Source organism: Oncorhynchus keta, chromosome 7 (genome assembly GCF_023373465.1).
Source record: "Oncorhynchus keta strain PuntledgeMale-10-30-2019 chromosome 7, Oket_V2, whole genome shotgun sequence".
Taxonomy (NCBI): domain Eukaryota; kingdom Metazoa; phylum Chordata; class Actinopteri; order Salmoniformes; family Salmonidae; genus Oncorhynchus; species Oncorhynchus keta.
The window spans coordinates 14,627,710-14,652,754 of record NC_068427.1 but is presented as its reverse complement, the minus strand read 5'-3'; the positions used below and the strand labels follow the sequence as shown (position 1 = coordinate 14,652,754).

General features: G+C 47.9%; 1 protein-coding gene and 1 long non-coding RNA gene across 13 annotated transcripts in view; one reads left to right on the top strand and one right to left on the bottom strand.

Moving 5' to 3' along the window:
* Window positions 1–25,045, bottom strand: part of stxbp5l (syntaxin binding protein 5L) — a 258,352-nt gene that overhangs the window by 55,718 nt on the left and 177,589 nt on the right. For all 12 annotated transcript variants that reach the window (XM_052522027.1, XM_052522030.1, XM_052522028.1 and 9 more), the window contains 3 exons: window positions 22,759–22,822; window positions 11,308–11,391; window positions 1,875–1,998 (listed from right to left, as the gene is read on the bottom strand). In XM_052522027.1, the coding sequence (XP_052377987.1) occupies window positions 1,875–1,998; window positions 11,308–11,391; window positions 22,759–22,822 (272 nt within the window). The remainder of the gene's footprint in view (window positions 1–1,874; window positions 1,999–11,307; window positions 11,392–22,758; window positions 22,823–25,045) is intronic.
* Window positions 11,411–14,719, top strand: LOC127931067 (uncharacterized). Its single transcript, XR_008139684.1, has 3 exons — window positions 11,411–11,439; window positions 11,604–11,660; window positions 14,488–14,719. It is a non-coding gene; the product is annotated as an uncharacterized LOC127931067 (long non-coding RNA).

Genomic DNA, 25,045 nt, shown 5'->3' with positions numbered 1-25,045 from the left:
CTGTCTTGATGACTAACTCTCTCTCTAACTCTCTCTCTATTCTCCCTCTCTATTCTCTCTCTCTCTAACTCTCTCTCTAACTCTGAATGATCGCCTATGAAAAGCCAACTGACATTTACTCCTGAGGTGCTGACCTGTTGCAACCTCTACAACCACTGTGATTATTATTATTTGACCCTGCTGGTCATCTATGAACACTTGAACATCTTGGCCATGTACTGTTATAATCTCCACCCGGGCACAGCCTGAAGAGGACTAGACACGGTGCTTCTACATCTGCATTGCTTTGCTCTTTGGGGTTTTAGGCTGAGTTTCTGTATAGGACTTTGTGACATCAGCTGATGTAAGAAGGGCTTTATAAATACATTTGATTGATTGATTGATTGATGTCAGACTGATCCAACACCAGGCCTATACACAGCTCAAAGTGATGTCTGACTGATCCAACACCAGGCCTATACACAGCTCAAAGTGATGTCTGACTGATCCAACACCAGGCCTATACACAGCTCAAAGTGATGTCTGACTGATCCAACACCAGGCCTATACACAGCTCAAAGTGATGTCTGACTGATCCAACACCAGGCCTATACACAGCTCAAAGTGATGTCTGACTGATCCAACACCAGGCCGATACACAGCTCAAAGTGATGTCTGACTGATCCAACACCAGGCCTATACACAGCTCAAAGTGATGTCTGACTGATCCAACACCAGGCCTATACACAGCTCAAAGTGATGTCTGACTGATCCAACACCAGGCCGATACACAGCTCAAAGTGATGTCTGACTGATCCAACACCAGGCCTATACACAGCTCAAAGTGATGTCTGACTGATCCAACACCAGGCCGATACACAGCTCAAAGTGATGTCTGACTGATCCAACACCAGGCCGATACACAGCTCAAAGTGATGTCTGACTGATCCAACACCAGGCCTATACACAGCTCAAAGTGATGTGTGACTGATCCAATACCAGGCCTATACACAGCTCAAAGTGATGTCTGACTGATCCAACACCAGGCCAAAACTAAATTCACATGGCAGGATAACGATGTACAGTATATTTCAGCCAATCGTGCCCTTCCTTCCCACAGTGCTGCTTGGCAAAACCCTTCCTGTCTGTCTCAGTGAGTCAGCCAGAACAGAGAGAGATAGTTTGCCCACAGCCCACAGAATGACTGTGAATGTGTTCGTCTGGTCTGGGCCACCCACAGGCACGGCGGTCATCAGAGACAACCACCCATGGCCACGACGGGCATCACGATCATACACAAACGACCCACAGCCATGAAGACGATCAGACTAACACAGCTATGGTCCCGATAGACAGATCTTCGGTCCTCTATTCCGTCCCTATTATTCATCCCCAGTGTGACAGGCAGTCAGATAGACAGACACGGTGTGTCCTTCCTGAGTGTCTGGTGGAGTCTTTCATGAGGAAAGTCACAGGGTCAAACTGTGCCGCCTACACACAGACCACGCCGACACAGCGTCAGAGAGCCAAGGCCGTGGCAGAAACGCAGAGCTTGCTCATTGCAATCAGAGCTCCTCAAAGAGTATTCAGCGAACATCTGACCTGATGAGGCACCTATTCATCTGATGAGGCACCTATTCATCGGAGTGTACGCTCAGGACCTTGGAAAATCTACGGACTCACCAAGTCACTGTAACGTGTCTTGACGTTACCGGCAGCAAAGGTTCATGATTTAAAGCACTATCAATTGATGCCATGTGTTTTCGCTCTAGATCCGCAAATCCATCTACATCGCAAACGTCCCCTCAATGACCACCGCATGTGCTGTGTCACCACGTTGGGGTCAGGGCTGTAGTGTCAGAGGTTATGTGTGTGTTTGTGTGCATGTGCCTCACCGTGAGGGTAGGTGATCTGAATGGGCCTGGCTGTGTTTCTCAGGTTCCACATAGTCAGGCTGCCATCTGAGTGGCTGCACATGAACTGCTTCCCCTCGTGATGCCAGCTCACAGAATGGATAGCCTGCAGAGAGAGGTAAAGGGTATAGGGAAGGAGGGAGGTAAAGGGTATAGGGAAGGAGAGAGGTAAAGGGTATAGGGAAGGAGGGAGGTAAAGGGTATAGGGAAGGAGAGAGGTAAAGGGTATAGGGAAGAAGGGAGGTAAAGGGTATAGGGAAGGAGAGAGGTAAAGGGTATAGGAAAGGAGGGAGACACAGAGAGAGAGGTAAAGGGTATAGGGAAGGAGAGAGACACCGAGAGAGGTAAAGGGTATAGGGAAGGAGGGAGAAATAGAGAGAGGTAAAGGGTATAGGGAAGGAGAGAGACACAGAGAGAGGTAAAGGGTATAGGGAAGGAGGGAGAAACAGAGAGAGGTAAAGGGTATAGGGAAGGAGGGAGAAACAGAGAGAGGTAAAGGGTATAGGGAAGGAGGGAGACACAGAGAGAGAGGTAAAGGGTATAGGGAAGGAGGGAGACAAAGAGAGAGAGGTAAAGGGTATAGGAAAGGAGGGAGACACAGAGAGAGAGGTAAAGGATATAGGGAAGGAGAGAGACACCGAGAGAGGTAAAGGGTATAGGGAAGGAGTGAGAAACAGAGAGAGGTAAAGGGTATAGGGAAGGAGGGAGAAACAGAGAGAGGTAAAGGGTATAGGGAAGGAGGGAGACACAGAGAGAGAGGTAAAGGGTATAGGGAAGGAGGGAGACACAGAGAGAGAGGTAAAGGGTATAGGAAAGGAGGGAGACACAGAGAGAGAGGTAAAGGGTATAGGGAAGGAGAGAGACACCGAGAGAGGTAAAGGGTATAGGGAAGGAGGGAGAAACAGAGATAGGTAAAGGGTATATGGAAGGAGAGATACACAGAGAGAGGTAAAGGGTATAGGGAAGGAGGGAGAAACAGAGAGAGAGGTAAAGGGTATAGGGAAGGAGAGAGACACAGAGAGAGGTAAAGGGTATAGGAAAGGAGAGAGGGTAACGTGGAAAGAGGAAGAAACAGAGAGAGAGGTAAAGGGTATAGGGAAGGAGGGAGGGTAAAGTGGAAAGAGGGAGGCACAGAGAGAGAGGTAAAGGGTATAGGGAAGGAGAGAGGAAGGGTAACATGGAAGGAGGGAGAAACAGAGAGAGAGGTAAAGCGTATAGGGAAGGAGAGAGGGTAACGTGGAAGGAGAAACAGAGAGGTAAAGGGTATAGGGAATGAGGGAGGGTAACGTGGAAGGAGGGAGAAACAGAGAGAGGTAAAGGGTATAGGGAAGGAGAGGGTAACATGGAAGGAGGGAGAAACAGAGAGAGGTAAAGGGTATAGGGAAGGAGGTAGGGTAACGTGGAAGGAGGGAGAAACAGAGAGAGAGGTAAATGGTATAGGGAAGGAGGGAGGGTAACGTGCAAAGAGAAACAGAGAGAGAGGTAAAGGGTATAGGGAAGGAGGGAGGGTAACGTGGAAAGAGAAACAGAGAGAGAGGTAAAGGGTATAGGGAAGGAGAGAGGGTAACATGGAAGGAGGGAGAGTAACATGGAAGGAGCGAGAAACAGAGAGAGGTAAAGGGTATAGGGAAGGGAGGGTAACGTGGAAAGAGAAACAGAGAGGTAAAGGGTATAGGGACGGAGGGAGGGTAACGTGGAAAGAGAAACAGAGAGAGAGGTAAAGGGTATAGGGAAGGAGAGAGGGTAACATGGAAGGAGGGAGAGTAACATGGAAGGAGGGAGAAACAGAGAGAGGTAAAGGGTATAGGGAAGGAGGGAGGGTAACGTGGAAAGAGAAACAGAGAGAGAGGTAAAGGGTATTGGGAAGGAGGGAGGGTAACGTGGAAAGAGAAACAGAGAGAGAGGTAAAGGGTATAGGGAAGGAGGGAGGGTAACGTGGAAAGAGAAACAGAGAGAGGTAAAGGGTATAGGGAAGGAGAGAGACACCGAGAGAGGTAAAGGGTATAGGGAAGGAGGGAGAAACAGAGATAGGTAAAGGGTATATGGAAGGAGAGATACACAGAGAGAGGTAAAGGGTATAGGGAAGGAGGGAGAAACAGAGAGAGAGGTAAAGGGTATAGGGAAGGAGAGAGACACAGAGAGAGGTAAAGGGTATAGGAAAGGAGAGAGGGTAACGTGGAAAGAGGAAGAAACAGAGAGAGAGGTAAAGGGTATAGGGAAGGAGGGAGGGTAAAGTGGAAAGAGGGAGGCACAGAGAGAGAGGTAAAGGGTATAGGGAAGGAGAGAGGAAGGGTAACATGGAAGGAGGGAGAAACAGAGAGAGAGGTAAAGCGTATAGGGAAGGAGAGAGGGTAACGTGGAAGGAGAAACAGAGAGAGAGGTAAAGGGTATAGGGAATGAGGGAGGGTAACGTGGAAGGAGGGAGAAACAGAGAGAGGTAAAGGGTATAGGGAAGGAGAGAGGGTAACATGGAAGGAGGGAGAAACAGAGAGAGAGGTAAAGGGTATAGGGAAGGAGGTAGGGTAACGTGGAAGGAGGGAGAAACAGAGAGAGAGGTAAATGGTATAGGGAAGGAGGGAGGGTAACGTGCAAAGAGAAACAGAGAGAGAGGTAAAGGGTATAGGGAAGGAGGGAGGGTAACGTGGAAAGAGAAACAGAGAGAGAGGTAAAGGGTATAGGGAAGGAGAGAGGGTAACATGGAAGGAGGGAGAGTAACATGGAAGGAGCGAGAAACAGAGAGAGGTAAAGGGTATAGGGAAGGAGGGAGGGTAACGTGGAAAGAGAAACAGAGAGAGAGGTAAAGGGTATAGGGACGGAGGGAGGGTAACGTGGAAAGAGAAACAGAGAGAGAGGTAAAGGGTATAGGGAAGGAGAGAGGGTAACATGGAAGGAGGGAGAGTAACATGGAAGGAGGGAGAAACAGAGAGAGGTAAAGGGTATAGGGAAGGAGGGAGGGTAACGTGGAAAGAGAAACAGAGAGAGAGGTAAAGGGTATTGGGAAGGAGGGAGGGTAACGTGGAAAGAGAAACAGAGAGAGAGGTAAAGGGTATAGGGAAGGAGGGAGGGTAACGTGGAAAGAGAAACAGAGAGAGGTAAAGGGTATAGGGAAGGAGAGAAGGTAACGTGGAAAGAGAAACAGAGAGAGAGGTAAAGGGTATAGGGAAGGAGGGAGGGTAACGTGGAAAGAGAAACAGAGAGAGAGGTAAAGGGTATAGGGAAGGAGAGAGGGTAACGTGGAAGGAGGGAGAAACAGAGAGAGAGGTAAAGGGTATAGGGAAGGAGAGAGGGTTACATGGAAAGAGAAACAGAGAGAGAGGTAAAGGGTATAGGGAAGGAGGGAGGGTAACGTGGAAAGAGAAACAGAGAGAGAGGTAAAGGGTATAGGGAAGGAGAGAGGGTAACGTGGAAGGAGGGAGAAACAGAGAGAGAGGTAAAGGGTATAGGGAAGGAGAGAGGGTTACATGGAAAGAGAAACAGAGAGAGAGGTAAAGGGTATAGGGAATGAGAGAGGGTAACATGGAAGGAGGGAGAGTAACATGGAAGGAGGGAGAAACAGAGAGAGGTAAAGGGTATAGGGAAGGAGAGAGGGTAACATGGAAGGAGGGAGAGTAACATGGAAGGAGGGAGAAACAGAGAGAGGTAAAGGGTATAGGGAAGGAGGAGGGTAACGTGGAAAGAGAAACAGAGAGAGAGGTAAAGGGTATTGGGAAGGAGGGAGGGTAACGTGGAAAGAGAAACAGAGAGAGAGGTAAAGGGTATAGGGAAGGAGGGAGGGTAACGTGGAAAGAGAAACAGAGAGAGGTAAAGGGTATAGGGAAGGAGAGAAGGTAACGTGGAAAGAGAAACAGAGAGAGAGGTAAAGGGTATAGGGAAGGAGGGAGGGTAACGTGGAAAGAGAAACAGAGAGAGAGGTAAAGGGTATAGGGAAGGAGAGAGGGTAACGTGGAAGGAGGGAGAAACAGAGAGAGAGGTAAAGGGTATAGGGAAGGAGAGAGGGTTACATGGAAAGAGAAACAGAGAGAGAGGTAAAGGGTATAGGGAAGGAGGGAGGGTAACGTGGAAAGAGAAACAGAGAGAGAGGTAAAGGGTATAGGGAATGAGAGAGGGTAACGTGGAAGGAGGGAGAAACAGAGAGAGAGGTAAATGGTATAGGGAAGGAGAGAGTGTAACGTGGAAGGAGGGAGAAACAGAGAGAGAGGTAAATGGTATAGGGAAGGAGAGAGGGTTACATGGAAAGAGAAACAGAGAGAGAGGTAAAGGGTATAGGGAAGGAGAGAAGGTAACATGGAAAGAGAAACAGAGAGAGAGGTAAATGGTATAGGGAAGGAGAGAAGGTAACGTGGAATTAGAAACAGAGAGAGAGGTAAAGGGTATAGGGAAGGAGAGAAGGTAACGTGGAAAGAGAAACAGAGAGAGAGGTAAATGGTATAGGGAAGGAGAGAAGGTAACGTGGAAAGAGAAACAGAGAGAGAGGTAAAGGGTATAGGGAAGGAGAGAAGGTAACGTGGAAAGAGAAACAGAGAGAGAGGTAAAGGGTATATGGAAGGAGAGAAGGTAACGTGGAAAGAGAAACAGAGAGAGAGGTAAAGGGTATAGGGAAGGAGAGAAGGTAACGTGGAAAGAGAAACAGAGAGAGAGGTAAAGGGTATAGGGAAGGAGAGAAGGTAACGTGGAAAGAAAAACAGAGAGAGAGGTAAAGGGTATAGGGAAGGAGGGAGGGTAACGTGGAAAGAGAAACAGAGAGAGAGGTAAAGGGTATAGGGAAGGAGAGAAGGTAACGTGGAAAGAGAAACAGAGAGAGAGGTAAAGGGTATAGGGAAGGAGGGAGGGTAACGTGGAAAGAGAAACAGAGAGAGAGGTAAAGGGTATAGGGAAGGAGAGAAGGTAACGTGGAAAGAGAAACAGAGAGAGAGGTAAAGGGTATAGGGAAGGAGAGAAGGTAACGTGGAAAGAGAAACAGAGAGAGAGGTAAAGGGTATAGGGAAGGAGAGAGGGTAACATGGAAGGAGGGAGAGTAACATGGAAGGAGGGAGAAACAGAGAGAGGTAAAGGGTATAGGGAAGGAGGGAGGGTAACGTGGAAAGAGAAACAGAGAGAGTAAAGGTGGGAAGGAGGGGTAACGTGGAAAGAGAAACAGAGAGGAGGTAAAGGGTATAGGGAAGGAGGGAGGGTAACGTGGAAAGAGAAACAGAGAGAGGTAAAGGGTATAGGGAAGGAGAGAAGGTAACGTGGAAAGAGAAACAGAGAGAGAGGTAAAGGGTATAGGGAAGGAGGGAGGGTAACGTGGAAAGAGAAACAGAGAGAGAGGTAAAGGGTATAGGGAAGGAGAGAGGGTAACGTGGAAGGAGGGAGAAACAGAGAGAGAGGTAAAGGGTATAGGGAAGGAGAGAGGGTTACATGGAAAGAGAAACAGAGAGAGAGGTAAAGGGTATAGGGAAGGAGGGAGGGTAACGTGGAAAGAGAAACAGAGAGAGAGGTAAAGGGTATAGGGAAGGAGAGAGGGTAACGTGGAAGGAGGGAGAAACAGAGAGAGAGGTAAAGGGTATAGGGAAGGAGAGAGGGTTACATGGAAAGAGAAACAGAGAGAGAGGTAAAGGGTATAGGGAATGAGAGAGGGTAACATGGAAGGAGGGAGAGTAACATGGAAGGAGGGAGAAACAGAGAGAGGTAAAGGGTATAGGGAAGGAGAGAGGGTAACATGGAAGGAGGGAGAGTAACATGGAAGGAGGGAGAAACAGAGAGAGGTAAAGGGTATAGGGAAGGAGGGAGGGTAACGTGGAAAGAGAAACAGAGAGAGAGGTAAAGGGTATTGGGAAGGAGGGAGGGTAACGTGGAAAGAGAAACAGAGAGAGAGGTAAAGGGTATAGGGAAGGAGGGAGGGTAACGTGGAAAGAGAAACAGAGAGAGGTAAAGGGTATAGGGAAGGAGAGAAGGTAACGTGGAAAGAGAAACAGAGAGAGAGGTAAAGGGTATAGGGAAGGAGGGAGGGTAACGTGGAAAGAGAAACAGAGAGAGAGGTAAAGGGTATAGGGAAGGAGAGAGGGTAACGTGGAAGGAGGGAGAAACAGAGAGAGAGGTAAAGGGTATAGGGAAGGAGAGAGGGTTACATGGAAAGAGAAACAGAGAGAGAGGTAAAGGGTATAGGGAAGGAGGGAGGGTAACGTGGAAAGAGAAACAGAGAGAGAGGTAAAGGGTATAGGGAATGAGAGAGGGTAACGTGGAAGGAGGGAGAAACAGAGAGAGAGGTAAATGGTATAGGGAAGGAGAGAGTGTAACGTGGAAGGAGGGAGAAACAGAGAGAGAGGTAAATGGTATAGGGAAGGAGAGAGGGTTACATGGAAAGAGAAACAGAGAGAGAGGTAAAGGGTATAGGGAAGGAGAGAAGGTAACATGGAAAGAGAAACAGAGAGAGAGGTAAATGGTATAGGGAAGGAGAGAAGGTAACGTGGAATTAGAAACAGAGAGAGAGGTAAAGGGTATAGGGAAGGAGAGAAGGTAACGTGGAAAGAGAAACAGAGAGAGAGGTAAATGGTATAGGGAAGGAGAGAAGGTAACGTGGAAAGAGAAACAGAGAGAGAGGTAAAGGGTATAGGGAAGGAGAGAAGGTAACGTGGAAAGAGAAACAGAGAGAGAGGTAAAGGGTATATGGAAGGAGAGAAGGTAACGTGGAAAGAGAAACAGAGAGAGAGGTAAAGGGTATAGGGAAGGAGAGAAGGTAACGTGGAAAGAGAAACAGAGAGAGAGGTAAAGGGTATAGGGAAGGAGAGAAGGTAACGTGGAAAGAAAAACAGAGAGAGAGGTAAAGGGTATAGGGAAGGAGGGAGGGTAACGTGGAAAGAGAAACAGAGAGAGAGGTAAAGGGTATAGGGAAGGAGAGAAGGTAACGTGGAAAGAGAAACAGAGAGAGGTAAAGGGTATAGGGAAGGAGGAGGGTAACGTGGAAAGAGAAACAGAGAGAGAGGTAAAGGGTATAGGGAAGGAGAGAAGGTAACGTGGAAAGAGAAACAGAGAGAGAGGTAAAGGGTATAGGGAAGGAGAGAAGGTAACGTGGAAAGAGAAACAGAGAGAGAGGTAAAGGGTATAGGGAAGGAGAGAAGGTAACGTGGAAAGAGAAACAGAGAGAGAGGTAAAGGGTATAGGGAAGGAGAGAAGGTAACGTGGAAAGAGAAACAGAGAGAGAGGTAAAGGGTACAGGGAAGGAGAGAAGGTAACGTGGAAAGAGAAACAGAGAGAGAGGTAAAGGGTATAGGGAAGGAGAGAAGGTAACGTGGAAAGAGAAACAGAGAGAGAGGTAAAGGGTATAGGGAAGGAGAGAAGGTAACGTGGAAAGAGAAACAGAGAGAGAGGTAAAGGGTATCGGGAAGGAGGGAGGGTAACGTGGAAAGAGAAACAGAGAGAGAGGTAAAGGGTATAGGGAAGGAGAGAAGGTAACGTGGAAAGAGAAACAGAGAGAGAGGTAAAGGGTATAGGGAAGGAGGGAGGGTAACGTGGAAAGAGAAACAGAGAGAGAGCGAGACAGATATTACAGTTACTGATCAAAGAAATAGGTTGTCACTTCTATCACTTCTATTATCATTCCCTTCCCATTACAGTTATTGATCCAAATAAATATTAATCACTCACAGTATATTTATATATACTTTGCACAGTATAAATAAAATCCCCCTGCCCCAGATTCTAAACGTTTTTCGTCCTCTCACCAAGTTCCTGTTAACGTATGCACGCACTACTGCTGGGAGTACTCCTATTGGTTTGATTTGGTAGGACAAAATGCTAAGGATACAACTGTCCAATGTAAACTGTGCCCAGGCAAGAAACAACTCTCCACTGCTATAAACACAACTCCCAATCTCTTGAAGCATCTGCAAAAGCAACACACAAACACAAAACTCGTTGAAAAAAGACCCCCAAGACCTGACCACCGCTGCTGAAAATGACTGTAGGTCTACCTCATCCAAACAACCAAGGCTCGATTTGGATCGTTCAGGAGGACAGGCTGTAACCCAGAAACTGATGAACAAGCCTATAGCTGGGTTTGGAGTAGACGAAGTGCTGCCCTTATCCAAGGTAGAATCCACCTCTTTTCAGACAGACAAAATGCCAGTGACAGTTGACGTTGAGTGAGGACACGCAACATTTTGGGTTGTAACGCAAAAAGTAATATAACAAGTAGTGCAATGAATCACTTTTCCTAGGGAATAGTCAGTAAAATGATAATAGGTAATATATCATTTTTTGGGGGGGAAGTAACAACACCAATGTGAGGATAGGAATGCAGTCCTTCAACCACAGTTAACCTAGCAGCTAAAACCAATGAGTGCTGTCCCTCAACTAACCTGGTGTTAAATGAGAGAGGACACGACTAGAACTGGACTGATTAGAACCCGTGAGAGGGATCAGTAGCACAAACTACGCACAGAACCGGAGAGCTCCAGGACATCAACGGGAGGAGAAAGAAAGGAAATTGACAGGTGTAGATGTTGCTTGCCTGTGATATTAAAGGAGACAGAAATGACTTGGGAGAATTCATGAGCCAGTTAATCGAACTGCACTAATGAAAAACTATAGGTTTCAGCAGAGAGCTCCTCTACCAGCCTTTGTAATGGGGTTTGCTTTTTATTCCCGGAGAGTGAGTGATAGATATACGGTACATATATATATATATATATATATATATATATATATATATATATATATATATATATATATATAAAGAGGGAGTGTTGTAAAATCTGAAGCACGCTCCAATGCATCGGCCTCTTCTGTGACGAGCATCGGTCTCCGAGCGGAGAGCTGTGTGATATCTGGAGCGCTGTGTGATATCTGGAGCGCTGCTATTTATCCTCCCGTTCCTCTCTTCTCCCGGGCTCGCATCGGGAGCGTCACACAAAGAGCCTTCCTTTAATGAATCATGGCAGAGTGAGAGCTCCTTTTGTCCTACGCGCTCGGCTTTTGTCTAGGCTGCCATGGCGATGCCTCTCCCCTTGTCATGTTCTAAATGGTCTACGATGGTGAGGCCCTAGCAACGTGGAGGGACCGGAGACGGGCCTCCATCATGCATCACACTGGGTAATTAACACTGACAGACCTAATGACACCTCTTTAGAAATAAGGGGAGGAAGGTAGAGGTTTAACTGATGCCTGAAGGGCGAGTAGGGGCATATAGGTTACAAATCATGTACACTGTCAATGATTAATCAGATAGGGCCCTTACATCATCCCTGATTGTGTGACCTTACGTAAACACACTTTTACGGGAGTCTTAATGAACCCTAAGAAAGCATCCATGTAAAAGAAGCTCCCACACGGTCTTTGTAAACCTTACATCAGACAGTCCATGTGGGTGAAATCACTTGTTCAGCTGTCTGCTAGTGGGAGGGAGAGATAGAGAGAGAGAATGAAAGATAGTACTCGCCTCATCGTAGTAGATTCGGAAGTCAACCTTCTTGGCTCGGAGGTCCCATTGGACTACTGTTCCACTCTCAAACCCTATCAGCAACTGTGGAGGAGGTAGAGGGGGGAAGACAGGTAGAGGGAGGGGAGACAGGTAGAGGGGGGAAGACAGGTAGAGGGAGGGGAGACAGGTAGAGGGAGGGGAGACAGGTAGAGAGAGGGGAGACAGGTAGAGGGAGGGGAGACAGGTAGAGGAGGGAAGACAGGTAGAGGGAGGGAGACAGGTAGAGGGGGAAGACAGGTAGAGGGGGAAGACAGGTAGAGGGAGGGGAGACAGGTAGAGGGAGGGGAGACAGGTAGAGGGAGGGAAGACAGGTAGAGGGGGAAGACAGGTAGAGGGGGAAGACAGGTAGAGGGGGAAGACAGGTAGAGGGAGGGAAGACAGGTAGAGGGGGAAGACAGGTAGAGGGGGAAGACAGGGGGAAGACAAGTAGAGGGGAAGACAGGTAGAGGGGGAAGACAGGTAGAGGGGGAAGACAGGTAGAGGGGGAAGACAGGTAGAGGGGGAAGACAGGTAGAGGGGAGACAGGTAGAGGGAGGGAGACAGGTAGAGGGAGGGAGACAGGTAGAGGGAGGGAAGACAGGTAGAGGGAGGAAGACAGGTAGAGGGGGGAAGACAGGTAGAGGGGGAAGACAAGTAGAGGGGAAGACAGGTAGAGGGGGCAAGACAGGTAGAGGGGGGAAGACAGGTAGAGGGGGGAAGACAGGTAGAGGGGGGAAGACAGGTAGAGGGGGGAAGACAGGTAGAGGGGGGAAGACAGGTAGAGGGGGGAAGACAGGTAGAGGGGGGAAGACAGGTAGAGGGGGAAGACAGGTAGAGGGGGAAGACAGGTAGAGGGGGAAGACAGGTAGAGGGGGAAGACAGGTAGAGGGGAAGACAGGTAGAGGGGGAAGACAAGTAGAGGGGGAAGACAGGTAGAGGGGGCAAGACAGGTAGAGGGGGAAGACAGGTAGAGGGGGAAGACAGGTAGAGGGGGGAAGACAGGTAGAGGGGGCAAGACAGGTAGAGGGGGGAAGACAGGTAGAGGGGAAGACAGGTAGAGGGGAAGACAGGTAGAGGGTGGAGACAGGTAGAGGGAGGGGAGACAGGTAGAGGGAGGGAGACAGGTAAAGGGAGGGAGACAGGTAGAGGGAGGAAGACAGGTAGAGGGGAGGGAGACAGGTAGAGGGGGAAGACAGGTAGAGGGAGGGAGACAGGTAGAGGGAGGGGCATCAAGTAGAGGGAGGAGACAGGTAGAGGGGGAAGACAGGTAGAGGGGGAAGACAAGTAGAGGGAGGGAAGACAGGTAGAGGGGGAAGACGGGTAGAGGGGGAAGACAGGTAGAGGGGGAAGACAGGTAGAGAGGGAAGACAAGTAGAGGGAGGGAGACAGGTAGAGGGGGAAGACGGGTAGAGGGGGAAGACAGGTAGAGGGGAGGGAGACAGGTAGAGGGGAGGAGAGAGGTAGAGGGGGAAGACGGGTAGAGGGGGAAGACAGGTAGAGAGGGAAGACAAGTAGAGGGAGGGAGACAGGTAGAGGGGGAAGACGGGTAGAGGGGGGAAGACAGGTAGAGGGAGGGGAGACAAGTAGAGGGAGGGAAGACAGGTAGAGGGGGGAAGACAGGTAGAGGGGGGAAGACAGGTAGAGGGGGGAAGACAAGTAGAGGGGGGGAGACATGTAGAGGGGGGAAGACAGGTAGAGGGAGGGAAGACAGGTAGAGGGGGGAAAAACAGGTAGAAGGGGGAAGACAGGTAGAGGGGGGAAGACAGGGAGAGGGAGGGAAGACAGGTAGAGGGGGAAGACAGGTAGAGGGGGGAAGACAGGTAGAGGGAGGGGAGACAGGTAGAGGGAGGGAGACAGGTAGAGGGAAGGAAGACAGGTAGAGGGGGAAGACAGGTAGAGGGAGGGAGACAGGTAGAGGGAGGGAAGACAGGTAGAGGGAGGGAAGACAGGTAGAGGGGGGAAGACAGGTAGAGGGAGGGAAGACAGGTAGAGGGGAAGACAGGTAGAGGGAGGAGACAGGTAGAGGGAGGGGAGACAAGTAGAGGGAGGAGACAAATAGAGGGAGGGAAGACAGGTAGAGGGAGGGAGACAGGTAGAGGGAGGGAGACAGGTAGAGGGGGGGAGACAGGTAGAGGGAGGGAAGACAGGTAGAGGTAGGGAAGACAGGTAGAGGGAGGGAAGACAGGTAGAGGGGAAGACAGGTAGAGGGAGGGAGACAGGTAGAGGGAGGGAGACAAGTAGAGGGAGGGGAGACAAATAGAGGGAGGGAAGACAGGTAGAGGGAGGGGAGACAGGTAGAGGGAGGGGAGACAAGTAGAGGGAGGGGAGACAAATAGAGGGAGGGAAGACAGGTAGAGGGGGGAAGACAGGTAGAGGGAGGGGAGACAAATAGAGGGAGGGAAGACAGGTAGAGGGGGGAAGACAGGTAGAGGGAGGGAAGACAGGTAGAGGGAGGGAAGACAGGTAGAGCGGGAAGACAGGTAGAGGGAGGGGAGACAGGTAGAGGGAGGGGCATCAAGTAGAGGGAGGGGAGACAGGTAGAGGGGGGAAGACAGGTAGAGGGGGGAAGACAAGTAGAGGGAGGGAAGACAGGTAGAGGGGGGAAGACGGGTAGAGGGGGGAAGACAGGTAGAGGGAGGGGAGACAGGTAGAGGGAGGGGAGAGAGGTAGAGGGGGGAAGACGGGTAGAGGGGGGAAGACAGGTAGAGAGGGGAAGACAAGTAGAGGGAGGGGAGACAGGTAGAGGGGGGAAGACGGGTAGAGGGGGGAAGACAGGTAGAGGGAGGGAGACAAGTAGAGGGAGGGAAGACAGGTAGAGGGGGGAAGACAGGTAGAGGGGGGAAGACAGGTAGAGGGGGGAAGACAGGTAGAGGGGGGAGACATGTAGAGGGGGGAAGACAGGTAGAGGGAGGGAAGACAGGTAGAGGGGGGAAGACAGGTAGAAGGGGGAAGACAGGTAGAGGGGGAAGACAGGTAGAGGGAGGGAAGACAGGTAGAGGGGGGAAGACAGGTAGAGGGAGGGAAGACAGGTAGAGGGGGGAAGACAGGTAGAGGGGGGAAGACAGGTAGAGGGAGGGGAGACAGGTAGAGGGAGGGGAGACAGGTAGAGGGAAGGAAGACAGGTAGAGGGGGGAAGACAGGTAGAGGGAGGGGAGACAGGTAGAGGGAGGGAAGACAGGTAGAGGGAGGGAAGACAGGTAGAGGGAGGGAAGACAGGTAGAGGGAGGGAAGACAGGTAGAGGGGGAAGACAGGTAGAGGGAGGGGAGACAGGTAGAGGGAGGGGAGACAAGTAGAGGGAGGGGAGACAAATAGAGGGAGGGAAGACAGGTAGAGGGAGGGGAGACAGGTAGAGGGAGGGGAGACAGGTAGAGGGAGGGAGACAGGTAGAGGGAGGGAAGACAGGTAGAGGGAGGGAAGACAGGTAGAGGGAGGGAAGACAGGTAGAGGGAGGGAAGACAGGTAGAGGGGGAAGACAGGTAGAGGGAGGGGAGACAGGTAGAGGGAGGGGAGACAAGTAGAGGGAGGGGAGACAAATAGAGGGAGGGAAGACAGGTAGAGGGAGGGGAGACAGGTAGAGGGAGGGGAGACAAGTAGAGGGAGGGGAGACAAATAGAGGGAGGGAAGACAGGTAGAGGGGGGAAGACAGGTAGAGGGAGGGGAGACAAATAGAGGGAGGGAAGACAGGTAGAGGGGGGAAGACAGGTAGAGGGAGGGAAGACAGGTAGAGGGAGGGAAGACAGGTAGAGGGGGAAGACAGGTATAGGGAGGGGAGACAGGTAGAGGGAGGGGAGACAAGTAGAGGGAGGGGAGACAAATAGAGGGAGGGAAGACAGGTAGAGGGAGGGGAGACAGGTAGAGGGAGGGGAGACAGGTAGAGGGAGGGGAGACAAATAGAGGGAGAGAAGACAGGTAGAGGGGGGAAGACAGGTAGAGGGAGGGGAGACAAATAGAGGGAGGAGGATAACGAACAGGGAGAGAATTCGAGAGAGGGAAGACAGTAGAGCGACAGAGGAGGAAATACAGGATCAAATCATTGAACATTGAAATAAGAGTCTTATAGACTTGAGCTTGTCTCAGTAAACAGAAACTTTTTCCTCTCTCTCCCTTTCCAGACGTAGTGGCCCCTGGCTTGTAGCTCCAGTGGCCCTGGTTCTCTCCCTGTGGGAGATGTGATTAGAAGGATTGGAAGGGATGATCTTCAACATGAGTGTTCCACTCAGCACACAACCAATCTGCTCCCTCTGCCTGTCTCTCTCCGGCTCGCTCTTATCCCTGTGTGTGATTTATAGAGGATTTACTTTTTAGGGAGGAGGACTGGGAGACGTCTTTAGGGTTTAGGAGAGGATGGGATATGGGGCATATATATAGAGAGAGAGAGAGGGAGAAGAAGAGTGGCCTTTGTCAGCGAAAAATCTAAAATCCACTGGCTCTGCAGTTTTTGATTAATGAAAAACAGCACATACACGAGGTTCACAGGGATATGCCAAGACGCTGGTCGTGTCCAAATACCCGTACTAGCGTTCAACATATTAGGTATTTTGGGTATGTGAAAAAATAAAATGTTATAATAAGTTAATAAACAAGATGTCATATTCACTTTGGCTTTTGATACAGGAGAATTCACGGCATACTACTGAGGAGGAAAATCATCTTTCCAGGCCCACGTCGGTCTGAAGACAGCTGATAATTAGCCGAGGGGACACGCCACGCCGAAATGAAGGAACGGCGGGAATCAACGCCATTTGCGGCTTAGACGAGGCTCAGAAGGATGAACCCGAGTGTGCCGATATTCTTTGCTTACTGCATTTTTACTAAGCAGTACGTTGTAAATAGTATGTATTATTAACCCTGCAGAGAAAATACAGAAGTCTACTTACACACCCACAGAGATGAAAATATACACACCCCCAGGATGAGAGAGAGATAGACAACACAGACCCACGCACGGAATGACGAATACACACAACCAGAGTAAAAAAGTAGGATGCACAAAGATGCACACACACCCCACTAAGTACACCTAAAGAGAGTGGCGCGGAGGGTAATGGCAGTGTCACACAGTGAGACAGACAGAGCAGAAGAGGTGGCGCAGCCTGGAAGAGAGGAGTATTTAAAGGAGGGGATCCTCTGGGGAGGGGAGGAGGAGACAGGTCCCTGTAGGGAGGAGAGAAGACACTGTGAAAGCACAGACACTGTGGAATGGAGAGCAGGTGGGGTGGAAAACAGACCGTCTTCACTCTGCCACTCATGGGCCACACGCACACGCACACACACACACACACGCCCGCGTTCACACGCATACCTGCCTCAATTCCTACCACATAACCCTGCGCCAAAACGGCCAGTCTTTCTATCTCAGCACATACATCACCTTGATTTGCTCCAGAAAGTAGTGTAGGCAACATACAGTTGAAGTCGGAAGTTAACATACTTAGGTTGGATTCATTAAAACTCATTTTTCAACCTCTCCACAACTCTCTTGTTAACAAACTATAGTTAGGACATCTAATTTGTGCATGTACTTTTTCCAACAATTGTTTACAGACAGATTATTTCACTTATAATTCACTGTATCATAATTCCAGTGGGTCAGAAGTTTACATACACTAAGCTGACTGTGCCTTTAAACAGCTTGGAAAATTCCAGAAAATGATCATGAGCAATTTACAAACGCCTGAAGGTTCCACGTTCATCTGTACAAATAATAGTACGCAAGTATAAACACCATGGGACCACACAGCCGTCATACCGATCAGGATGGAGACACGTTCCGTCTCCTAGAGATGAATGTACTTTGGTGCGAAAAGTGCAGATCAATCCCAGAACAACAGCAAAAGTGAATCTTGTGAAGATGCTGGAGCAAACAGGTACAAAATTATCTCTATCTACAGTAAAACAAGTCCTATATCGACATAACCTGAAAGGCCGCTCAGCAAGGAAGAAGCCACTGCTCCAAAACCGCCATAAAAAAGCCAGACTACAGTTTGCAACTGCACATGGGGACAAAGATCATACTTTTTGGAGAAATGTCCTCTGGTCTGATGAAACAAAAATAGAACAGTTTGGCCATAATGACCATCATTATGTTAGGAGGAAAAAGGGGGAGGCTTGCAAGCTGAACAACACCTTCCCAACAGTGAAACAGTGAAGCATGGGGGTGGCATCATTATGTGTTGGGGTGCTTTGCTGCAGGAGGGACTGGTGCATTTCACAAAATCGATGGCGTCATGAGGTTGGAAAATTACGTGGATATATTGAAGGAACATCTCAAGACATCAGTCAGGAAGTTAAAGCTTGGTCACAAATGGGGCATCCAAATGGACAATGACCCAAAGCATACTTCCAAAGTTGTGGCAAAATGGCTTAATGGCTTAATGACAACAAAGTCAAGGTATTGGAGTGGCCATCACAAAGCCCTGACCTCAATCCTATAGAAGATTTGTGGGAAGAACTGAAAAACCTTGTGCAAGCAAGGAGGCCTGCAAACCTGATTCAGTTACACCAGAGGAATGGGCCTAAATTCACCCAACTTATTGTGGGAAGCTTGTGGAAGGCTACCTGAAACGTTTGACCGAAGTTAAACTATTTAAAGGCAATGCGACCAAATACTAATTGAGTGTATGTGAACTTCTGACCCACTGGGAATGTGATGAAAGAAATAAAAGCTGAAATAAATAATTCTCTCTACTATTATTCTGACATTTCACATTCTCAAAATAAAGTGGTGATCCTAACTGACCCAAGACAGGGAATTCTTACTCTGATTAAATGTCAGGAATTGTGAAAAACAGAGTTTAAATGTATTTGGCTAAGGTGTATGTAAACTTCCGACCTTAACTGTATACCATCACTACCACTGCCTCTATCATACCCACCTTATTGCCTTTACCATGTCTTGCTCCCTTTACCTGCCTTCATGACATTAACTGGCTCTGACATACACACCCACACCTTCAGAGAAACAATCACATGAAACGTCAAACCTCTCGGTGGCAGAATGCACACATTTATAAGTGCTTTGGGAGGCAGAAAGAGTCTGATATGCTCTCGGCTATAAATCCAAGCAAGAAATATACTTCATATCGCATATGAGTCATCTTCACAAACAGAAGGTCTCTCTCTCTTTTTCCTTCTCTCTCTCTCTCTCTCTTTCCTTCTCTCTGTCTTTTTCCTTCTCTCTCTGTCTTTTTCCTTCTCTCTCTGTCTTTTTCCTTCTCTCTGTCTTTTTCCTTCTCTCTGTCTTTTTCCTTCTCTCTCTGTCTTTTTCCTTCTCTCTGTCTTTTTCCTTCTCTCTGTCTTTTTCCTTCTCTCTGTCTTTTTCCTTCTCTCTGTCTTTTTCCCTCTCTCTGTCTTTTTCCTTCTCTCTGTCTTTTTCCTTCTCTCTGTCTTTTTCCTTCTCTCTGTCTTTTTCCTCTCTCTGTCTTTTTCCCTCTCTCTGTCTTTTTCCTTCTCTCTGTCTTTTTCCCTCTCTCTGTCTTTTTCCTTCTCTCTATGTCTTTTTCCTTCTCTCTGTCTTTTTCCCTCTCTCTGTCTTTTCCTTCTCTCTGTCTTTTTTTTCCTTCTCTCTGTCTGTTTTTCCTTCTCTCTGTCTTTTCCTTCTCTCTGTCTTTTTCCTTCTCTCTGTCTTTTTCCTTCTCTCTGTCTTTTCCTTCTCTCTCTGTCTTTTCCTTCTCTCTGTCTTTTTTTCCTTCTCTCTGTCTTTTTCCTTCTCTCTGTCTTTTTCCTTCTCTCTGTCTTTTTCCTTCTCTCTGTCTTTTTCCTTCTCTCTGTCTTTTTCCTTCTCTCTGTCTTTTTCCTTCTCTCTGTCTTTTTCCTTCTCTCTCTGTATTTTTCCTTCTCTCTTTCTTTTTCCTTCTCTCTGTCTTTTTCCTTCTCTCTGTCTTTTTCCTTCTCTCTCTGTATTTTTCCTTCTCTCTTTCTTTTTTCTAGTAGTAGTTAATAGTTAAAGTACAAAAAGGAAAATAAATAAACATAAATATGGGCTGTATTTACAATGGTGTTTGTTCTTCACTGGTTGCCCTTTTCTTGTGGCAACAGGTCACAAATCTTGCTGCTGTGATGGCACACGGTGGTATTTCACCCAGTAGATATGGGAGTTTATCGAAATTGGGTTTGTTTTCAAATTATTTGTGGATCTGTGTAATACGAGGAAAATACATGTCTCTAATATGGTCATACATTTGGCAGGAGGTTAGGAAGTGCAGCTCAGTTTCCACCTCATTTTGTGGGCAGCATGGCTTCTACTGAGAGCCTGGTCTGCCTACAGCGGCCTTCCTCAATAGAAAGGTTATTCTCACTGAGTCTGTACATAGTCAAAGCTTACCTTAAGTTTGGGTCAGTCACAGTGGTCAGGTATTCTGCCACTGTGTACTCTCTGTTTAGGGCCAAATAGAATTCTAGTTTGCTCCGTTTATTTGTTAATTCTTTCCAATGTGTCAAGTTATTTTATTAGATTTTTTGTCATGATTTGGTTGGGTCTAATTGTGTTGCTGCCCTGGGGCTCTGTGGGGTCTGTTTGTGTTTGTTGAACAGAGCCCCAGGACCAGCTTGCTTAGGGGACTCTTATCCAGGTTCATCTTTCTGTAGTTGATGGCTTTGTTATGGAAGGTTTGGGAATCACTTCCTTTTAGGTGGTTGTAGAATTTAACGTCTCTTTTCTGGATTTTGATAATTAGCGGGTATCAGCCTAATTCTGCTCCGCATGCATTATTTGGTGTTTTACGTTGTACACAGAGGATATTTTTTGCAGAGTTCTGTATGCAGAGTCTCAATTTGGTGTTTTGTCCCATTTTGTGAACTCTTGGTTGGTGAGCGAAATCCAGTACTCACAACCATAAAAGGGCAATGGGTTCTTTAACTGATTCATGTATTGGTATGTCAAAATGTTCTGTTCCTTTTGATGGAATAAAAGGCCCTTCTTGCCTTGTCTCTCAGCTCGTTCACAGCTCTGTGGAAGTTACCTGTGGCGCTGATGTTTGGGCTGAGGTATGTATAGTTTTTTGTGTGCTCTAGGGTAACGGTGTCTAGATTAAATTTGTGTTTGTGGTCCTGGCAACTGGACCTTTTTCCAAACACCATTATGTTTGTCTTAATGAGATTTACTGTCAGGGCCCAGGTCTGACATAATCTGTGCAGAAGATCTATGTGCTGCAGTAGGCCCAACTTAGTGTGTGACAGAAGCACTAGATCATCAGCAAACAGTAGACATTTGACTTCAGATTGTAGTTGGGTGAGGCCAGGTGCTGCAGACTGTTCTAGTGCTATCGCCAATTCGTTGATAGATATGTTAAATTAAAGAGGGTGGCGTTTAAGCTGTGTTCCTGTCTCACCCCACGGTCCTGTGGAAAGAAATGATTGTGTGTTTTTTGCCAATTTTAACCGCACACTTTTTTGTTTGTGTACATGAATTTTTATAATGTTGTACATTTTTCCCCCAACACTACTTTACATCAATTTGTATAGCAGACCCTCATGCCAAATTGAGTCAAAGGCTTTTTTGAAAACAAACAAACGCATGAGAAGACTTTTCAATTAGGGTGTGCAGGGTGAACACGTGGTCTGTCGTACGGTAATTTGGTAAAAAGTCTATTTTAAATTGTATTTCCAGAACGGGTCTGCTGTTAATGATAATGATTTTCTTCGGTTTTCTACTTGAAATTTTTAGATTTGATAGGGAAGCTGAGAAGTCAAATATACTGTTTAGGTTTTCTACTACCAAGTTTACACCTTCACTATTACAGTGGAACGTTTGTCCAGGAAGTTTTCTAAAAGGGATAGAATTTGTTGTTGCCTAATAGTTCATCGTTTTTTGTTAGGTTTCCACACTACATTCCTTCCACCTATAGCATGTCTTAATATTACTCAGTTCCATTGGCTTTGATGCCTCATGACTGAGTATTGCTCTGTTCAAGTAGATTGCAATTTTGCTGTGATCTGATAGGGGTGTCAGTGGGCTGACTGTGAACGCTCTGAGAGACTCTGGGTTGAGGTCAGTGATAAAGTAGTCTACAGTACTCCTGTCAAGAGATGAGCTATAGGTGTACCTACCATAGGACTTCCCTTGAAAACTACCTTTGACTATGTACATACCCAGCGTGCGACAGAGCTGCAGGAGTTGTTACCCGTTTTTGTTGGTTATGTTGTCATAGTTGTGCCTAGGGGGGCATATGTGGGAGGGGATGCTGTCACCTCCAGGCAGGTGTTTGTCCCCCTGTGTGCTGAGAGTGTCAGGTTCCTGTCCAGTTCTGGCATTTAGATCACCACAGACTAGTACATGTCCCTGGGCCTGAAAATGATTGATATTCCCCTCCAGGATGGAGAAGCTGTCGTCATTAAAGTCTAGGGATTCTAGTGGGGGGGATATAGGTAGCACTCAGGGGGACATTTTTCTCTGTTAAAGATCATTTCCTTTTGAATTTCTAGCCAAATGTAAAATGTTCCTGTTTTGATTAATTTAATAGAGTGAGTCAGGTCTACTCTATACCAAATTAGCATACCCCCTGAGTCCCTTCCCTGTTTCACACCTGGTAGTTTGGTGGATGGGACTACCAGCTCTCTGTAACCTAGAGGGCAACCAGTTTCTTGTAGGATGACAATGTCTGTATTTCCGATTTCTTTGGTGATGTCCAGGTTCCTACTCTTTAGACCAAATGCAGATGACCTCAGGCCTTGGATATTACAGGATGAGATAGTGAAGGCTTTTTGTTCCATAAAGTCTCCAATGTTGTTGTTCGTGTGGTTTGGTTCTCTCCCTCTGCATTTTCCCTCGTTTTTCTCTTCTCTCTCTCTCTCTCTCTCTCTTGCTAAAGTGTTGTTATTTTCCTGACAGCATCTTAGACTTTTTTCACACCAACAGCCCACGCACATCGAGTGCCAGCAGGTCCTGCATGTCGATTCCCCCTAATGCCTCCGCGCCGCCGGCAACCCGCCCCGACAACCCCGACCATCATCTTAGCAGGCGTGACCGCTTCATGACCCAAACCCCTCTGCGTTGCTAACACACACACACACACACACACACACACACACACACACACACACACACACACACACACACACACACACACACACACACACACACACACACACACACACACACACACACACACACACACACACACACACACACACACACACACACACACACACACACACACACACACACACACACACACACACACACACACACACACGGTCCCCACTGAAAGATGGTGACAAGGAGGACAGCCAGTACTAGAGGGCAAGCAACCCAAAGACTAGCCGTGATGCTGAGAGCGTTAGCAACTTGTTCGGGAGCCATTTTGGGTCATAGTCCTGTACTTAAAAGAACACGTCTAACATCATGTAGCAGCCTGTGTACCAGAGTTCCTGCTAGAGGAGAGAAAGAGGAGGCAAGCCGTTTTTGATGTATTATTGTTCCACCTACTCACCTTGCCTTCATCCTTCGGGCTGTCACTCAGATGGACCACGGGCCCTGGATGTGCTTTAGTTGCTCTGTGAACAAGAGGAGGAGAGAGAGAGAGGGCTTATCAGGTTATGAGCATGAGTGCAGATGTTTCAGAATGATAGTCAAGGGAGCGTGTGACTGGCTGCCATCCAGTTAACCTGAATCTACTTCCTGCATCTGCTGTTACCAAAGAGATAGACGCTCCAGACCCACAGAGCACCCGCAGAATGTCTTAGTGACCAGTGGCCTTCAGCGCCCAGCACCAAAATCGACTAGACGTTCACTATTAGACCTCACCATACAATGCACAAGCCCTGCGATAGACTAGAGACCTGTCCAGGCGGTGTACTCGTACATGAATCTGCCTCACACTACAGAAACAGGAGATAGGCTCTTACTCTTATGAGGCGTTCCGGCTCGCACAAGCCAAGGCCAGTGGAAGGCTACTTACTTACTTATACAATGCACAGTGGCAGTTGACTGTGCCAGCATACTCCAGTTAAAATGTTTATGTCCTCCTGAACCCTGATCTTTTGTTTCTTGGCAACAACAGTGCCCTGGATGGTGGTCGTTCCTGAGTAGAAGGACTCTGAGGCAATGACATCTCTGGCATGGTTTAAGATATTTTATTTTACCAGGCAGATCGATTTAAGAACAAATTTATATTTACAATGAAGGCCTGGAAATCGCTGGACAGCATATCGCCAGCAACCTGGTCAGTGTCTCTTTGAATAGAATAGAGTAGAATAAAGATGATAAATCACATTAGGTTCATGGTTGTATTCTTTTGTCGGACAAATTATTGGTTCATAAACCGCGGTCTCGGTGAAGGAAAGTGAGATTGAAACGCGCTTTCACCATGTTGATATTGCAAAGTAAAGGTTGTGTTGAATTGACTTAAGAGAACGAAGGGACTCGGAGTCCTTACAGCTTTACAGGGTATGAACTGCGTAGAGTTGCTTCATTGGCTACTCAGGGTTCAGCGTCTGGAGCGGCAACATTTCATTAAAACAGTGCAATGTAAACACTTCACACAACACCACGCTACGCTAGCCTGGGCAGAATCACAGCCTTACAGCTGCCGACTTCAGACAAAGAGAGACCTGGACTGGCCTGACCCCGACTATCACCACGCTACGCTAGCCTGGGCAGAATCACAGCCTTACAGCTGCCGACTTCAGACAAAGAGAGACCTGGACTGGCCTGACCCCGACTATCACCACGCTACGCTAGCCTGGGCAGAATCACAGCCTTACAGCTGCCGACTTCAGACAGAGAGAGACCTGGACTGGCCTGACCCCGGCTATCACCACGCTACGCTAGCCTGGGCAGAATCACAGCCTTACAGCTGCCGACTTCAGACAAAGAGAGACCTGGACTGGCCTGACCCCGGCTATCACCACGCTACGCTAGCCTGGGCAGAATCACAGCCTTACAGCTGCCGACTTCAGACAGAGAGAGACTTGGACTGGCCTGACCCCGGCTATCACCATGCTACGCTAGCCTGGGCAGAATCACAGCCTTACAGCTGCCGACTTCAGACAAAGAGAGGCAGGCAAACCCAATCAGAGGAGACTGGCCACAAATTACCACCGCTGTCGGGAAACACACAGACACCTTGTGCTCTGGCAGGTCCCAGGGAGCCATGGCAACGCCAGAACCCAGTGGGTTTGTTGTTGTCGGCTGGTGAGCTCATCTATTATAAGCCATTACAAAAACACATGTTCTCAATTCATCACAAAGACATTAGTACGTGTTATTTCTGCTGATTCTTTTAGGCTTCACATCTCTATACCCCTTTCACATTTTTATGAAATTGCACTTCCTCAGCCTCCTTCACTTTTAAATACCCATTGCTATCGGTTGTTGTTTGTTTGATTTCACCATATAGGTATTGTGTTGCTGCAAAATGAATTGCCTCATTGAGGAAACTAAAGTTCTCTGAACCTGAATTCGTTCATGATAATCCTTGAAAGAGGATTCTGTGGGAGTACACCAGACTGACGCTCAAAGGAAAACGCCCAGGTTCTCTCTCTGGAGATCATTTCCAACAGGTTTAACACCCTTAGATTTGTCTGTGTTGGGTTTAGATCTCATGGTAAAAACGTGGCTCCCCTGAGGGAGAGGTCACCACACCAATCTGTCCGAGTGTCCTCCTTTTCGCCGACTCATCACTCTGCCAGCTTGCACACACACGCATGCTCATGCTCATGCTCATTCACACACACACACATACATACGCTACAAGCCTTTGTAGAAGCTGCACAGGG